This window comes from Hemibagrus wyckioides, linkage group LG17 (assembly GCF_019097595.1).
Source record: "Hemibagrus wyckioides isolate EC202008001 linkage group LG17, SWU_Hwy_1.0, whole genome shotgun sequence".
In the NCBI taxonomy this organism is placed as follows: domain Eukaryota; kingdom Metazoa; phylum Chordata; class Actinopteri; order Siluriformes; family Bagridae; genus Hemibagrus; species Hemibagrus wyckioides.
In genome coordinates this window covers 18,020,705-18,038,191 of record NC_080726.1, presented here as the reverse complement: position 1 = coordinate 18,038,191, position 17,487 = coordinate 18,020,705, and the positions used below count along the sequence as shown (strand labels likewise).

The 17,487-nt window shown below is 42.6% G+C and overlaps 1 protein-coding gene across 3 annotated transcripts in view; it reads right to left on the bottom strand.

The window, feature by feature from the left end:
* Nucleotides 1-7,864: 7,864 nt before the first annotated feature.
* dync2h1 (dynein cytoplasmic 2 heavy chain 1) overlaps nt 7,865-17,487 on the bottom strand; it is a 43,086-nt gene continuing 33,463 nt past the window's right edge. For all 3 annotated transcript variants that reach the window (XM_058413252.1, XM_058413253.1, XM_058413254.1), the window contains 14 exons: nt 15,200-15,360; nt 14,735-14,860; nt 14,177-14,287; nt 13,880-14,035; nt 13,635-13,710; nt 13,256-13,461; nt 12,011-12,115; nt 11,005-11,121; nt 10,164-10,373; nt 9,979-10,068; nt 8,855-8,964; nt 8,664-8,745; nt 8,333-8,449; nt 7,865-8,239 (listed from right to left, as the gene is read on the bottom strand). In XM_058413252.1, the coding sequence (XP_058269235.1) occupies nt 8,081-8,239; nt 8,333-8,449; nt 8,664-8,745; nt 8,855-8,964; nt 9,979-10,068; nt 10,164-10,373; nt 11,005-11,121; nt 12,011-12,115; nt 13,256-13,461; nt 13,635-13,710; nt 13,880-14,035; nt 14,177-14,287; nt 14,735-14,860; nt 15,200-15,360 (1,826 nt within the window). In that variant the 3' untranslated portion in view covers nt 7,865-8,080. The remainder of the gene's footprint in view (nt 8,240-8,332; nt 8,450-8,663; nt 8,746-8,854; nt 8,965-9,978; nt 10,069-10,163; nt 10,374-11,004; nt 11,122-12,010; nt 12,116-13,255; nt 13,462-13,634; nt 13,711-13,879; nt 14,036-14,176; nt 14,288-14,734; nt 14,861-15,199; nt 15,361-17,487) is intronic.

The window sequence follows — 17,487 nt, the reverse complement described above, 5'->3', positions numbered from 1 at the left end:
AGCAGAAGGTCCAGGATGGAGTGATGAAGATCAGAGAAGAAGACAGATTGTGGGCAAACAGCTCGGAACTGTGTCAGGCCCGACAGCTTACAAAATGTGTGTTTTTACAGAAATGGCTTCCTCTGAAGAGAGACCGACAGACTGAGAGACAGGAAGTAATGACTTCACCCTGAAGAGGACGAGTGAGTCATCGTCATAGAGAGAGTGCCCACACTCTACATTCTCCCTCCACCCCCAGCATCGCTCACGTCTCCGTGCCTGTCTGCAGGGGCGTAACAGCTTTTACATATTAGCTTCTACAAGCATTATTTCGTGCGTTCGGAAATCACCAGTTCGAGTCGTCTTTATGGATTTTTCCACCATTTTCTTTCAATCCGCCACTAGCACTAACTCTCCCCCATCACACAGATCAATCAGGGAGCATCAAGGCTAACGCGTGCTTCCTTCGAGACACATGAAGCCAATTAACCAAATCATTTCTAACTGATGCAGTGTCACGGCAGGAGGAAAGCGCCATCAACCCTTTTACAAGAACATGAGCTCAGTGGAAAAAATGGCGTGTGTTGTTGAGATGGACCGGGGCAGAGGCAGAGTTTCTCTCTCTTACACACCCAGCCCCAGATGGTAAGACTTCTCTATTAATAAATAAAGAATAAAACACTTGGGGTGTGATGTCCTAGGAAAATAATCAACAATGGGGTGGTGTGATGAGTCACAGTGCGAATCAGAGTCTCAGTTTGATCCTAACGTTGATTCTTTTCCTTAATCCACACACAGGCAGGTTATACAACTCAATACTGACTCTGCATCTCTTTCTTTAGATTTCAACTTGTTAAAAGGCTTACTGTTAATGTCAAGACAAAAATCTGCACTAGATTCGAATGTTCGTCAAAGATCTTGATTGTTTTGTTTTTAAAAATTCTGCTCCAGGATCATTTTCATTTCTAACATCATCATACTGTCTATAATGGGAGAATAACCAAAAATAGATCTTCAGGCTTGTGTGTGTGTGTGTGTGTGGACATAAATAAGACATGCTGAACAATCTGTCCTAAGAAAAAGAGTACACCATATATGCCATTATTATAATTTCAGTAACTATGGTAACAGCAGCTTAGTAGCAATGAGTTCATCTTATTTACTCAATTAAGCTGATTAAGTCTATTAGCGATCCACGCACAATGAGAGGAACAATGCACAATGAGAGGAATTATTTTTCTTATTTTCATGAATCTTCTTTTTACTTTTACTATTATTATTATTATTGTTTAGGTGACTCGGACCCCTGTATTTTAGCTTGGTCTCACATTAGCGTAATGCTTTACAACTTAACCTGAAGATATCCAAGTCATTGTGTGTTTTTAGGGACCTGATCTTCATTGGTCTCTGTGGAGAAATTCATTCCATCACACATTGGCAAAGCAACGGCGCGTGTCTGGGACTCTGCTGGAACATTCTGGAATGTGGTGAAGATTTGAGAATCATCCCAAACGCTCACTGACTCAAACATCAGACGCTTCTGTTATCTTCGTGCCAATTCTGTCTCACTCTTGTCTTGCTATCTGTCTTCTACATCTCCTGTCTCTCTTTCACTGTGCTCTCTGTTTCCTCTGGTTCTTTCTCTGTTGAAATTACAATTTAAACATGACCATTAAAGTAGAATTACAGCTGAGATGAGATACCGAATACATTTCTCCTTTTCCTGTTTCCTGTTTTGAAGCAGTGTTTCCAGTCAGGTGAATGTCTTGTGTGTGTGTGTGAGAGAGAGCGAGAGGAAATGAACTTTTGGAACATCATGTGCTGAAAACATGGTGGTAATGGTGGTGTTATTATTACCTTCCTTTTTTTTACCCACAGAAACACACCACTGTTATCCTGAAACAGACACAGATAATGAAATTCACAGATCGAATACCATTTCAATATTTAGAATATTTACGTATTCAGATGCCATACTGTTTCCTGTTGAGCACACGATGCCATTACGTTACACCCTATGTAGTGTTTATGTAAAGTGATTAGTAAGGCATTTGGGGTTCAGTCTCACTGCGGGCTTAAGTGATAGCAATTTACATCAGCATGCCTTTACTCCACTGTATGAAGCAGTGCACCTATGATGGTGCATATGATGGATCTTTAAATAAAATATATTTACAATCTTTTAAAGATGGGGCAGCACGGTGGCTTAGTGGTTAGCACTGTTGCCTCACAGCAAGAAGGTCCTGGGTTCGAACAGGCAGGGGCGTTTCAGTGTGGAGTTTGCATGTTCTCCCCGTGCCTGTGTGGGTTTACTCCGGGTACTCCGGTTTCCTCCCACAGTCCAAAAACATGTACATTAGGTTGATTGGTAATTCAAAAATTGCCCGTGAGTGTGTGTGGTTGTCTGTCTATATGTGTGGCCCTGTGATGGACTGGTGACCTGTCCAGGGTGTACCCCTGCCTTTCGCCCACTGTGTGCTGGGATAGACTCCAGCAGATCCCCGTGACCCTAATTAGGAATAAAGTGGGTATAGAAAATGGAAGAGACATAACAGATGGTTAAGACAGTTATGAGCTAGTGCATCCACAGCTTGTGTTGACGGATGTTTTAAAGATGGAAATAATGCTAAGGAGAGGAGTATAGCTGTGACATCGTTTGTAAATAACAACCATTAGACTGGTAAGAATTCACACTGGGATTCACAAGGCCACTGTAATACAGTATAAAGTGTAATGTAGGACCTTAATGGAGGATTTCTCATGCTGGGTCCTCAGAAGCTCTTGGCAGTCACTGTTTCAGAAACACTATTAAATAAGTCTCTCAGCTCACAGAGGGATGCTATACACAGTGATCTGGTGAACTGTGATGATATTTAGCAGAGTTGTGAATGTCTTGCTGTCTAGCGGTCCCTGAAGAAAAGCTAGTATCTTGGGAATCGGGCAATGCGCCGGATCCAGCCAGCGTGGTGCACACCTAATGGCATACAAGGTCTGTGTGCTTGAGGCACTTGAATTCTTGAATGTTTTCCGAGTGGCCAGATATACAAACAGGTGATCTGGCTAGTAGAGGAAATAGAGGAAGCTGCCAGGATCAGTCATGAAAGCAGTGGAAACCAAGGCCTTGCTTGTCATTTTAGCACCATGATCAGGACTCATGGAAATTCTCTGAAATGTGAGAAAAATGAGAAGAGACATATAATAGATGGCTAAGACAGTCATGAGCCAGTGTATCTTGTGTTGATGTGACTTGGCATTAGTGAAGAGGTCTCCCTGCAACTCACCAAACATCTCCCAGATCTTGGCTGACGTCCCTATCTGTACATATATCCATCTGCTACATCATTATTCAGTTCCATCATGTAAATTGAGGTGGCTAGATATGGACGAACCCAGCTGGGACAATTCCATGCAGAGAAGCTGCTTGATCTTGTGCCATTGAGCAAATCAACTCACAGTGACTTATCAAAACCAGTAAAAGAACTTGAAGACCAGATGGACCATTCTCAATTTCAGCCAATTGATGTGAGCTGACCTTGAGACATGAGGTGTGAGAAATGCTCTGCATCACTAGCATCCTAGAGCTCAAGGTCTGAACACATCGCTGCGTGTCTTGTTTGGGATTCAGATACAGGCTAAACAGATCCTGTAGCTCCAGCAAACCTGGAGGGATTATTACTGCAGCTGCCATGATTAGTTCTAGTTTAGCTAGAGCTGAAGCTGATTGGCAAGCGGAAAACTAAACAGCACACATTGGGGTCGCAGAGCCGTTCTGAATTAATCGAGCCTTAGCCGAGGGAGCTTGTTATCAGGTTCATCGTAGGATTAAGTGCTTTATTGGGTGTGAGGATGGTGCGTGCGTCCTGAATGACCTGCTCTTTGGTGGAGGAAGTGATCCAAATATGGTAATGTCCTGATGCCATTGGTTGATTAATGCACTTCTCAGCAGCAGCTGTGAGGCTAGGGAGAAGCAGAGTCTGAATCGGAATACTTATGCTTGGACGGAGAACCTTAAAACCATACGGGTCTTAAAGGATTGAACTAGACCAACCCTCATCAGTGAGTCTGCATTTAGCACTTGGGCAGCTGGTTCGTGGCACCTGCAAGCTAGTAGGGGCCAATATTTAAGAGTTAAAGCTGGAGTGATACTGGTGTTCAAACTGCAAGAACAATCCCAGACAAGGCTATAAACATTGCATCCTCACACTCAACTGAAGAAATGAGGAGCAAGACAGTTGTTCTGATAAATTAGCTGAAATATACCGTACTTTTATATATAATGATCTGAATATATTTATGATCAGGCATAACATTATGACCAGTTACAGGTGCCGTGAATAAGACTGATGATCTCCTCATCATGGTACCTGTCAGTGGGTGGGATATATTAGGCAGCAAGTGAACATTTTGTCCTCAAAGTTGATGTGTTAGAAGCAGGAAAAATGGACAAGCGTAAGGATTTGAGCGAGTTTGACAAGGACCAAATTGTAATGGCCAGACGACTGGATCAGAGCATCTCCAAAACTGCAGCTCTTGTGGGGTGTTCCCGGTCTGCAGTGGTCAGTATCTATCACAAGTGATCCAAAGAAGGAACAGTGGTGAACCAGTGACACGGTCAAGGATGGCTAAGACTCATTGATGCACGTGTGGAGTGAAGGCTGGCCCGTGTGATCCGATCCAACAGACGAGCTACTGTTGCTCAAACTGCTGAAGAAGTTAATGCTGGTTCTGATAGAAAGGGGTCAGAATACACAGTGCAGGACAGGTCAGGGCTGTTTTTGGCAGCAAAAGGGGGACCAACACAGTATTAGGCAGGTGGTCATAATGTTATGCCTGGTCAGTGTACATGATAAAAAAATTTTTAACAACCCCAGTGGATTAAACTATGGGCTTAGTCAAAGTTTGGTGGTCATAATGTTATGCTTGGTCAGTGAGGTTTCATAGTTACCCGCACCATTTAGAAGAAAACGTGTCTCAATATAATAAGACTTTCCAAGAGCTTCTGCCACGGCTATTTTGTGAATAAAAACATGGGCCAGCAGTTGCATTCTAAATGTGAAGTCATTTTAGAAGAAAGGCCAATGGGCATCATAACAGTCCAGATGGGAAGTCATGGAGGCACAGAGCAACGTTTCCAGCCTTCTTTTGGTAATTTACCAAAACATCTGAGGGAAAGCTTAATATACATAATGGTTTTGTTTTGTTTCCGATGTCACTGCACACATATAAAACGCTTAATGGTTATGTGCTAGCGTTTTAAATTGATAACTAATTTCCTGTAATAGTGAATAATCTTTCACTGTTAATGTTACCCAGAGTATTACTTTGACTAATATAGTGTTAGGTTTGATAGGATGGAGGACGGATAAACTGATTGTAATCATGAATAAATGTATTTCTTTGTTTTGTCCTTGTAATGGGCTCCCACTGAGGAGAGTATGGAGAGGAAGTAATATCACCCACACTGACTACATGAATGAGGCTCTCGAAAGCCATCAACATTCCATTGCCTGATGTGCTCAATAATTTGTTTTGCTGCTTTTCCAGATGTACCTAGTAATAATGGGTCTGTAGTAGCCTGTTTCAGGCCTGGCTTCGTATCAAATGTGGGAAAATGAAGTGAGCAAAATGTTGCACTGTTAATTGTTCCCTCCCATTTCGGGATGTGTTTAATGTTGTACACCATAAATGAAAGATAAAACCTCTTGACGGGGAGTTTTTCAGTAAATTACCTTTGATCTGCTAATATAATGTTGATTTTAATTGGTTGGTCCGTGGTGTGTATAGTCGTGGAAGCTATTAGAGTAGTTACATCTCCTAATACAGGCAGCTTTAAAACTGTACATTGATTAATATTCCTACTCTGCATGGTACATATATAGAGTATTTACACAGATCAGGCATAACATTATGAGCAGTGACAGGTGCCGTGAATAAGACTGATGATCTCCTCATCATGGCACCTGTTAGTGGGTGGGATATATTAGGCAGCAAGTGAACATGTTGTCCTCAAAGTTGATGTTAGAAGCAGGAAAAATGGACAAGCGTAAGGATTTGAGCGAGTTTGACGAAGGTCCAAATTGTGATGGCTAGACGACTGGATCAGAGCATCTCCAAAACCGCAGCTCTTGTGGGGTGTTCCCGGTCTGCAGTGGTCAGTATCTAGCAAAAGTGGTCCAAGGAAGGAACAGTGGTGAACCGGTGACACGGTCATGGACGGCCAAAGCTCATGGATTCATGTGGGGAGTGAAGGCTGGCCCGTGTGATCCGATCCAACAGACGAGCTACTGTTGATCAAACTGCTGAAGAAGTTAATGCTGGTTCTGATAGAAAGGTGTCAGAATACACAGTGCAGGACGGATCAGGGCTGTTTTGGCAGCAAAAGGAGGACCAACACAATATTAGGCAGGTGGTCATAATGTTATGCCTTCTGGTTGGAACAAAATTAACTTGAGGTCACTGGCTGCAAATGAATCAACTCTCTCTTGTGACTTGATTTAACTGGTAAAAAAAAGGAAATTTATAATTTCTGGATTCTGTGAAATGAATGAACACCTTCATTTGTCTTCAGTATGCAGTGTGTTCTGGTGGATGTTCTAACACCGTGAAAAACACTCAGTTTTCTAGTTCTTGGACTGTATGATGAGATCAGATTTTGTGTCCTAACCCAGACACTAGCACTTGTCTTCATGTACTGTCTTTCATTCATTAAATGTGAGCTTCATGTCTGTACATCGTCTTATCACGTGTCAGCAAACACACTGTGTAAATCTTCAGCATTAGAGCCTCAGATTATTATATGGGTTTTATTACAGGATAGTGACAAATAACCTGCTGCTGGAGTTGCTCTTGAAGAAAAACAAACTAAAAAACAATATAATGTTCACATTTAGACCATGTAAAGCTCCTCCCCTTTTTCTAATTCAATTTCTCTTACTACTTACTACTCTCTTTTACTCTTTCTTTTTTACTCAATGTCATTTCAATGCCTCTTCTCTTGTCCATTTTCTTTTCTTAATTCCTGAAATAACAAGGTAACAAAATGGGATCACTTACCTATATAATCATCCTACACTATGTTGCCAAAAGTTTTGGGACGTCTGCCTTTACATGCACATGAATGTAATATGGAGTTGTCCCGCCCTTTACAGCTATAACTGCTTCAACTCTTCTGGGAAGGGTTTCCACAAGGTTTAGGAGTGTGTTTATGGGAATTTTTGACCATTCCTCTAGAAGCGCATTTGTGAGGTCACACACTGATGTTGGACGAGAAGGTCTGGCTCTCAGTCTCCGCTCTAATTCATCCCAAAGGTGTTCTATCAGGTTGAGGTCAGGACTCTGTGCAGGTCAGTCAAGTTCCTCCACACCAAACTCACTCATCCATGTCTTTATGGACCTTGCTTTGTACACTGGTGCACAGTCATGTTGGAACAGGAAGGGGTCATCCCCAAACTGTTCCCACAAAGTTGGGAGCATGAAATTGTCCAAAATGTCTTTATGCTGAAGCATTAAGAGTTCCTTTCACTGGAACTAAGGGGCTGAGCCCAACCCCCGAAGAACATCACCTGAATTCAAGGAGTTGGAGTGGTGTCCCAAAACGTTTGTCAATATAGTGTATAATTCTTGTATAACTGATTCATTAACAATAGATGAACATACCTGTGTCATTAACTGTAAACACTGGCTTGTGTAACCGCTGCTAGGTGTGTGCTGAAATGAATTATTAATATCACAATAATTACATTTCTACTGTATACAATATTGTAGAAGACTGGACTGAAGCTATCCTTCACAGCAGGACTTGTTGCTCAAAAATCAGCCTCTACCTGAAGACAACAAGAAAGCCAGAGTACACACACACACACACACACACACACATACACTGATGGATTTGAAAAAACTTTTTATTTAATATATAATTACTACAACAATACAAACAGCTTGTTAAATTCAGAAATATTTTTAACACATTTCTATACATTATACTGTTGCATAAATAAAGCATAAATAGCACTACAATGTGTGTGTGTGTGTGTGTTTCTGCTGTTTGAGGAATAGTGCAGCTCCACTTTGGTCTCAACGCTCCGTTGTGTGTGTATGTGTGTTACTGTTGTTTGAGAAACAGTGCAGCTCCACATTGGATCCATTGCTCCTGGTTTCCTCCACATGGAACATCGATGTGCATGACCACACCCACTCGCTCTGCACTCGCATACAATGGCAACAACACACACTCCTCTGGAGGGTAACAACCTGGGCCGTTCTACAAATCACAAATCACACAAACACACACACACAGGTTAGTGTGTATATAGTGTGTGTGTGTGTGTGTGTGTGTGTGTGTGTGTGTATGTACCTGAAGAATCCAGGCCATGTAGCAGGTAGGAACAGCACACACACTGGGTGAGTTGTGATGATTCTCACTCAATCGATTCCCATCAAAACTACAGCCTTCTAGTTGAAGACCTCCAACCTACACACACACACATACACACACATACACACACACCACAAATTATGACATGGAACTAACCTGTCAACATCAAACAATCAATTAAAAAGGTGTAAGTGTTGGCAAATTGTTTGAAAACTACAGGGTGTGTGTGTGTGTGTGTGTGTTTGTGTGTGTGTGTGTGTGTGAGAGAGAGAGAGAGAGAGAGAGAGAGAGAGAGAGAGATTGTGTGTACCTTCACTTGCAGTTTAGCTCCAGCTATCTGACTCTTCCATGAGGCCACAAACTTCAGACTGTCCATAGAGCAGCTCATAGTTCTACACACACACACAATTTTTGTAAAGCAATTTACACATCAAACAGATTTCTTTAAATGTACACTCTAATTCCACATGATCACACACACACACACACACACACACACACCTGGCAGTCTCCTGTCTCAGGGCGTTAAGGAAGGTTTGTGGATGGAAGAGGTCAGAAAGGTCCAAGGTATCACTCAGCAGTGTGTTCCTCTCCACCCTGTCTACCCAGTTCTGTCAAACACACACACACACACACACGAGTGATATATTCTTTAGTCCCTAAGTTTTGTCTGTGTGTGTGTGTGTGTAGTGGGAGTCAGTAACAGCCATCCAGCTGCTGTGTGCCCAGTCATTAATTTAATTTCTTCCTACACCAAGTGCACGTACACACACACACACACACACACACACACAGTTTGGCAGCTTTCCTCATAGCTGTAGGAATTTGGCAGTGGAAGCTTGTCAGCATCAGAACAGGCAAATGAGGGTTAAGTGTGTGAGCCATGTGCAATGATCTACACACACACACACACACACACACACACACACACACAAATGGAGGATAAGTCAGAATTCAACCTGCAGAGAAGCAGCAGCTGTCTAATAGTGCACTGTCTTACACAGACACCCCTGAAAGAGAGTGACAGTAAAAATGACACACTGTTCTCCTGTGTGTGTGTGTGTTTACCTAACTCATGTACCTGTAAGCATGCTGATAACAGGTGGATTCTCCTAATTTGACACTAAACTAACCCCACATCAGAAGAGAATGCTCTTGTACGCAAACGTACACACACACACACACACACACACACATACAGATGATTAAATGGAGAGTCACATGAATGTTAATGCTGAGATGTACGTCTTTATATCTGTGTGTGTGTGTGTGTGTGTGTGTGTGTGTGTGTGTACTAATGAATTATTCATGAGCAAGTGTTTAATATGCTTGCCACACTGCCCACTTTCTATTGTCCAAGGTCAGTGTGTTTCTGTCACACACACACACACACAATTCACCAGTGGGAGTATTAATTGAACAGTGGATAAGAGGATAAGAGCATCTTCTGTCTCTGTCTCATCCTCTTTCTATATTTTTTCCATTCCACCTTGCTCTCTCTCTCTCTCATTCTATATCTTTTGTGTCTCACCTCAGCACTGATGCAACAATATAAAAAGAAAAAAAAATCATACAGCAGCACTAGTATCTCTTCCTGCGTGTGTGTGTGTGTGTGTGTGTGATACCTGCACAGCAAGGGCTCTGCTCACAACAGCTCTCAGATACTGCATGGGGTCATCAGGCCCCTCCCACTTACTCTGCCAACTCAGAGGACACTGAAAGAGAGAGAGAGAGAGACAGGAGAGATAGAACGAGAATAAGACACACATGTACGTACGCACACACACACACACACACACACACACTCTACCTCCTGGTTGAGCAAGGCGGTGGCGAGTTTGTGGGTGTCGGCCGTCAGCAGGCAGGTTCCACGGATCACCTTACTGAGCGAGGCCAGTGATTGGTGGATGCTCTGGACCAATCGGACAGCGTTGAACTGCTCCAGCAGGACAAATGAGAGCACAGGGGAGCCGGCACCCTCAGTGGGCGGAGCCAGCTTCTGCTGGATTAGAGACGAACCCTAATGAAGAGAAAGAAATAGAAATTAAATAATGAATGTTATCAAATGTAATGTTAGTGCAGCAAGGTCTTCAGGTAGATATAAAGCTTAGTGCTGCTAAAGTATTATACTGAAAAATTTCACATTAAACACAATGTGCCCTGACCCAACTGTGTATTCTAACACCTTTCTATCAGAACCAGCATTAACTTCTTCAGCAGTTTGAGTAACAGTAGCTCGTCTGTTGGATCGGATCACACGGGCCAGCCTTCACTCCCCACATGCATCAATGAGCCTTGACCGCCCATGACCCTGTCAGTTCCCCACTGTTCCTTCCTTGGACCACTTTTGATAGATACTGACCACTGCAGACCGGGAACACCCCACAAGAGCTGCAGTTAGATGCTCTGATCCAGTCGTCTAGCCATCACAATTTGTCCCTTTGTCAAACTCGCTCAAATCCTTACGCTTGTCCATTTTTCCTGCTTCTAACACATCAACTTTGAGGACAAAATGTTCACTTGCTGCCTAATATATCCCACCCACTAACAGGTGCCATGATGAGGAGATGATCAGTGTTATTCACTTCACCTGTCAGTACTCAGTAACTAAGAAATAACAAAAATCAAAATTATTGTGTGTGTGTGTGTACCTGATTTAGTCTCTTCCACAAGTTGAGTACAGGTGAGAGGCCAGTCGCCCACAGCTCTCTGTCAAACTTTGACCCTGCTGTAACTGATCTGCTCAAAATCCTTAGCTGAGAAATCACCTACACACACACACACACACACACACACACACACACACTTAGAACAAGAGTTCTTACAACACCAGAATTTGATAGCGACAGTGAGTGTAGTATCATGACTGCTGGTACTTAAAATAGAAAACACAAAACTGAATCATGCCATTAAACACCCACTGATTACTGAGTGTTCACTCTGTTCTGAAATCCTGACCCTTGAGAAGGTTGCTGTCATCTGACCTTAAATAAGGGTCAGAGTAAACAGTTCTGACTGGATCCAGTGGCTCAATGCTGTATGAGACCAGACTGCACGATTATTAGGTTAAAAATAGAAGTAATGCGTCCGACCCTGCCGGGGTCCCTGCTGAGGTAACAGCTATGAGCTGACTGAAGTGCAGCTATAACGACATGTATTATGTGTGAAATAAAACGTGGGGATGTGCTGTTCTCGGAAAATAATCAGTGCTGGAGTGGTGTGATCGCATCGCATTTTCTGAAATGTTCTGTAACAGCATGTCCTGTAGAGTTTTATTCCTTTTATACCATAGCAGTACCTTTTCAATGGTGGTAAATGTAGGGACTGACACTGGAGACTCCTTCCATAACCTCTCATTACAGAAAGCTTCACCACTCATAAGGGTTTTTTTTTATTTTTTTTATTTTTTAAATCTTAACAATTTGACTGTATTTGACTTGTAGTTGACTCACTGAATTGAAGGCAATAAACACCTGATAACTCACACAACTCTAATTATTTACACAGGGATTTAAAGAGGTTCTGGTTCAGAGGCACCATGACTCCACACACTGTACAAACACAGGGCTAGGCAGGAAGCAACTTACAAACTCCTAGAAGAATTTTACAAACTAGGTCACAGTGGGTCATGATTACACACACACACAGACTGTGTACCTGCATACTGGTGATGCGTTGAGCAGAACGCTCGATGTTGGCAGGAAGGCCGAAAAAGCTTGGCTTATCGTCCTCTGGGAGACTGTCCACCACACGCTGATAATCCTACACACACACACACACACACACACACACACACACACACACACGGACTTACTAACAAAACAAAAAAACTTTGGACTCAAAAATAAGCTCTGGATTTTAAAAAAAATTATACATAACTGCAAACGTTCTGTTCAGCTGTAATCCCTTCTGGTTTGTATGCAATCCCAAATATTTTGGACATATCCGGACCTGAAGTTTAGTTCTGTACAATTTAACCTAAACGCTTACATACACCTTAGCTCAAAACATTCAAACTCCACTCATTTCTTGTTAGCATACATTTCCTCTGCTGGATCTAATGGTATTTTACTGCCACAGGTGCACTCCCAGTTAACTCCTAATTATGACAACTGGTCAGTCAGAAGCTTCTAAATGCCCTTACATTCCAGGCTGTTTAAAAAGACATTCAACATTGGTGTATGTAAACCTCTGACCCACTGCAGTCACAAAGAACTGTGTGTCATTCCACACGCAACAACTTCAGAGCACTCCTCCTTCTCCACACTAGTAAACACTGGGTCTGTAGCACCGCCTACGTCGCGCGTGACCTATTGACGTGATTACGTCGTACGTAGCGTCACAGATGCGCATCCCAGAGCTAGTGCTAGACGAGCTTTTGTGGTTAAAAAGTATATAGTTTTTACTTTTCTAAGAAACTGAGCGATGGTTTGGCTAGATAAGAGCCTTCTTCCTGGTCTGGGATTGTTTAGAGCTCTCTGAAGCTGGAATTCTGGAAGTTCAAACTCGCGGGCACCATTAAAGTCCACTATATGGAGAAAAATCCTGAAATGTTTTCCTCAAAAAACATCATTTCTTTATCACTGAAGAAAGAAAGACATGAACATCATGGATGACAAGGGGGTGAGGAAATTATCTGTAGATTTTTGTTCTGGAAGTGAACTTCTCCGTTAAGCCTCAGTTGTTGAGTTAACCATGTACTTGTTTAATGTTAGTTAACATTAAAATAACTGTTAAACTGTCTATTCAATCTCTACAGCTTTTTTCTAATTGTATTTACTCATGATGAGTCTTGTGACTAAATGTTGTGACTCTTACCAGGTGATAAGACAGAGACTGTGTGTTTGTGTGTGTGTGTGGGTGTGTGTGTGTGTGTGTGTGTGTGGGTGTGTGGGTGCTCACCGTTATGCTGCAGGAGCTGGGCAGGTTGATCTGAGGTGGAAAAGCAGATGAGGCTCGTGTGCGTGAGTGTGTGAGGGTCTTGTTGCTGAAGAACTGGTGCAGATACGAGCGCAGCACTCTGAGGTCACACACGTTATCCACACGTCCACCGTAAATCGCATTTTCTAACAAACCGTGCATGCAGTCCCACTGAAATGCCTTGCCTCCTACACACACACACAGTATGTTTATAGCAGTGTGTGTATCACCTTATAGATATATAGATATGGATAGATAGTTGGGGGTGGGGACATTTGACTGGGGGGGTTGTTAATAGTAAAAACCTTATTATAAACAGTTTGACTGACCAACACACACACACACACACACACACACACACCTTCAAACAGACGATCAATGATGTTGAATCCAGCTCTCAAATCAGACAGGGAGAACTCGTAGAATTTAGTCCAACCCTAAAACACACACACACACACACACACACCAGCATATTATCATAATCTTCAGACGCTGACTTAATTAAGAGACCCTTACACACTGTGTGTGGGTGAAAGAGAAGTTAATGTAAATTGTGCAGCTGTACTATGCATGCTTGTGTGTGTGTGTGTGTGTGTGTACGTATACCTGAGGGATGTAGTTGCGTCTCTCCTGACAGACAGCATGAAACCAGGCAAGGCAGAAGAGCGATTGAGCACGTGCAGTGTTTCCTCCTTTACTGATCTGCTCCGAACTCCAAGACTCGTACGTTCTCAGCAGGTTCTTCTTCAGACCAGGGGGAGCCTGACACACACACACACACACGTTTCTGTTTTGCCTAAGGATGTGCTGTTATTGGAAAATAATCAACTTCAGCCATTCATTATTTTCCTGTAAGAGCAAACATTTACTTAATTATTAAGTGTTAATAACACACACACACACCTCATAGGTGATCTTGAGGCTGGACTGCAGTAAAATGGGAGTGAAGTTGGGATGAACCTCGGAGGTAAGCCAGAGTCTGAACCCTGCTTTAGGCTGCATATTGTTCAGCTCCTACACATACACACACACACACACACACACAGACACACACACATTATATTATTCTAATTAGATATGAGCACAAACTATGCAAGCTATGCAATACTTTATGTCTTCAAGCTATGACTTTATCATGCCGAAATACTTTTTAAAAATGAGTATAATTGAGACTGTGTGTTTATAATTTGTAAGTGGGAAGAGAGAGAGAGAGAGAGATAGAGAGAGAGAGAGGGAGAGAGTCCCCCCCCCACACACACCCTTTCTGGTTGCCAATGAAAGTCATTAACTAAATTAATTATGAATCACAGAAAGCAGCAAGGACACAAAACTGCTTCATAAGCAACTTACACACACACACACACACACACACACACACACACAGCGGGGTGGTGGTGGTGGGGATTTTGGAAGAAAGAGAGAATGTGAGTGAGATGAATTAATATAACATGTTTGTTTGACCTTTTCCAGCAGGGGGAGCCACTGAGTAACAAGGTGCAAATTCTTCAGGCAGAGCCACTCTCCGTTACACACACACTCTCTGAGCACCTGCAGAGCCACATCAGCCTGGCCTTGCCCCATGGCCACCTACACACACACACACACACACACACAAGTTAGCCTCACCTGTACACACAAACTAACCAAAGTCTTAACATCACATCAGAGTGGTAGTGTGCAGTTTGAGTGTTTGGGTAAGTTACAGTGAAGCCCAGCTATATCCCAAACAGCTACAATGCTTAGCAAGGGTGCAATTTGGGATGCAGCCCATGACAGGCCAAAGTTAAAGATGTGGTAAAGTTGTCCATAGGCTACGTCCCAAACCTTTATAGTGCACTGTACGTCTACATTTAGCTGGGTGGTGTTTATACAAGTATAAAGATTAGCTGCTGTGTGACAAAAAGAGAGAGAGATTTAAAGCGAGACCTCGTGGTAACGCTCGAGTCCCACGGTGTGGTTAGCGAGGTCCTGCAGCTCCTGAGACGGGTCAGCTCCGGGAGAAATGATGATCAGCACCGGTTCTGTCTCTACTGTCTCGCCGTAGAGCCGTCTCAGGTTTAACGGGGGAGGAGACAGTTCCTTCATTCCTACACACGTAGGGAAAAAAATATGTAGTCTGTATTTTTAATAAAAAATAAATCAAGATAGCAAGCTAGTTAACGAGAGTTTTATCAGCATACAGGTTTCATCAATACCTTGAATAGCATCGATTCTGGGTAAGCTCTATCAATACCTTAAATACAGTCAGTATCTTTTTTATTAACTTTAGATTTCATAATCTTATATTCAGTATATTGTAATCAGAACGGTGGTAGCCTCTGGGTCATTGACCGGAAGATCAGGGTTCACCGCCAAGCTGCCACCGCTGGTCCCTTGAGCAAGGCCCCCAACCTCGCCCTGCTCCAGGGACGCTGCATCATGGCTGACCCTGTGCTATGACCCCAAACCTCCAAGGATGGGATATGTGAAGAAAGAATTTCACTCTGCAGTAATGTATATGTGACAAATAAAGACAACTTAACATAACAGATGCTTAAGACATATTTCTGCTCAGAGAGGAGGCGTGAAATTCCTCACTGCATTAAAGAAAATGTGACACAAGACAGTGTTAATTAATTATATTAATAAATCGGTCAGTGCAGATATTCGCACGCGTGCCTCATTGCTTTTGGTTTCTTCAGCTGTTTTGCAGTAGAGAGGTTTTCTGCCTGAGGCAACAATAAATTTGAGCAAATCCTACTCTTGTACATTCTGACATGTTGTAGTATTGAAGACATTCCAAAGTTTTGATGCGTGTCCGATAAAATATAAAAGAATCAGATAAAAGACAGTATGAAAGAGCAGATAGTTAAGCTGGGGTCAAGATGAAAGGCTTGTGTGTTTCCGACAGGGATTTTTCGAATCACACACACACACAGGCTTGAATTATTCAGAGAAATGATTAAGTGGGAGATGTTATCCTAATATTTTGCCACAGGGTGAGACACGACCTGAGTGTGTGCATGTAGCGTATCTAATAATGCTCTTTGAGCTCAGACTTGTGTTAAAGCTCTGTTTATCTTTATACACACATCATAGTTCTCGACTCTTGCCTCCCAAGTGCGTTAGACCTTCTAGTTTAAATCTTCACATTGTTATAAAAACGAACATGGCACAGACATTGTTGTAGACAAGGCTACAAAAAAATGTCAAAAATGATCCTTTATGCAAGCGTGTAAACTTTCTATACTGAATCGCTACATCAGTCTTTACTCCAAATTCTATGTCCACCCACTTTATTCCTAATTAGGGTCACGGTGATCTGCTGGAGCCTATCCCAGCACACATTGGGAGAAAGGCAGGGGTACACCCTGGACAGGCCACCAGTCCATCACAGGTCCACACATATAGACAGACAACCAGACACACACACTCACTCCTATGGGCAATTTAGAATTACCAATCAACCTAATGTACATGTTTTTGGACTGTGGGAGGAAACCGGAGTACCCGGAGTAAACCCACACAGACATGGGGAGAACATGCAAACTCCACACAGAAAGGCCCCTGCCTGTTCGAACCCGGGATTCAAACCCAGGACCATCTTGCTGTAAGGCAACAGTGCTAACCACTAAGCCACGATGTTGCCCTCTATGTACATATGATATAAAATTTTCATCATTCTGCATATTTCTACACGGCTATACAGAATAATACTGCTATGATTAGGAGTGTGTCACCACACACACACACACACACACCTCTCACACCCCTCAATATGGTGTGTGTGTGTTTTGTGGAACTGTAGCATCTGGCACATTAGTACTCATAAGCCAGATAAGCCAAAGTCATTAGCATTCTCACCCTGTGTTAGCATTAACTCCTTATTAGCTCTAAAGAGATTAAGACCTGATGATAGAGTCATGCAGAAATATATACATTATCAATGCTATGAAGCCTGAGGGGAAGGATAGATGAAAGAGAGGTAAAGAAAGACAGATAAAAAGACAGAAAACAGATAGGAAAAAGAGGCTGACAGAAGGAGACAGAAAGGGGACTGGTGAGATGAAAGGAGGGGGAGAGAGAGAGATGAAGAGTGACAGATAGCTAAAGATAGAGCGAGTGAGAGAGAGAGAAGAGAAATGGAGAGATAAAGGGAGAGAAAGAGATGAAGAGTGACAGAAATAGAGAGAGAGAGAGAAAGAGAAAGAGAGAGATATGAGATAGTTAGAGAG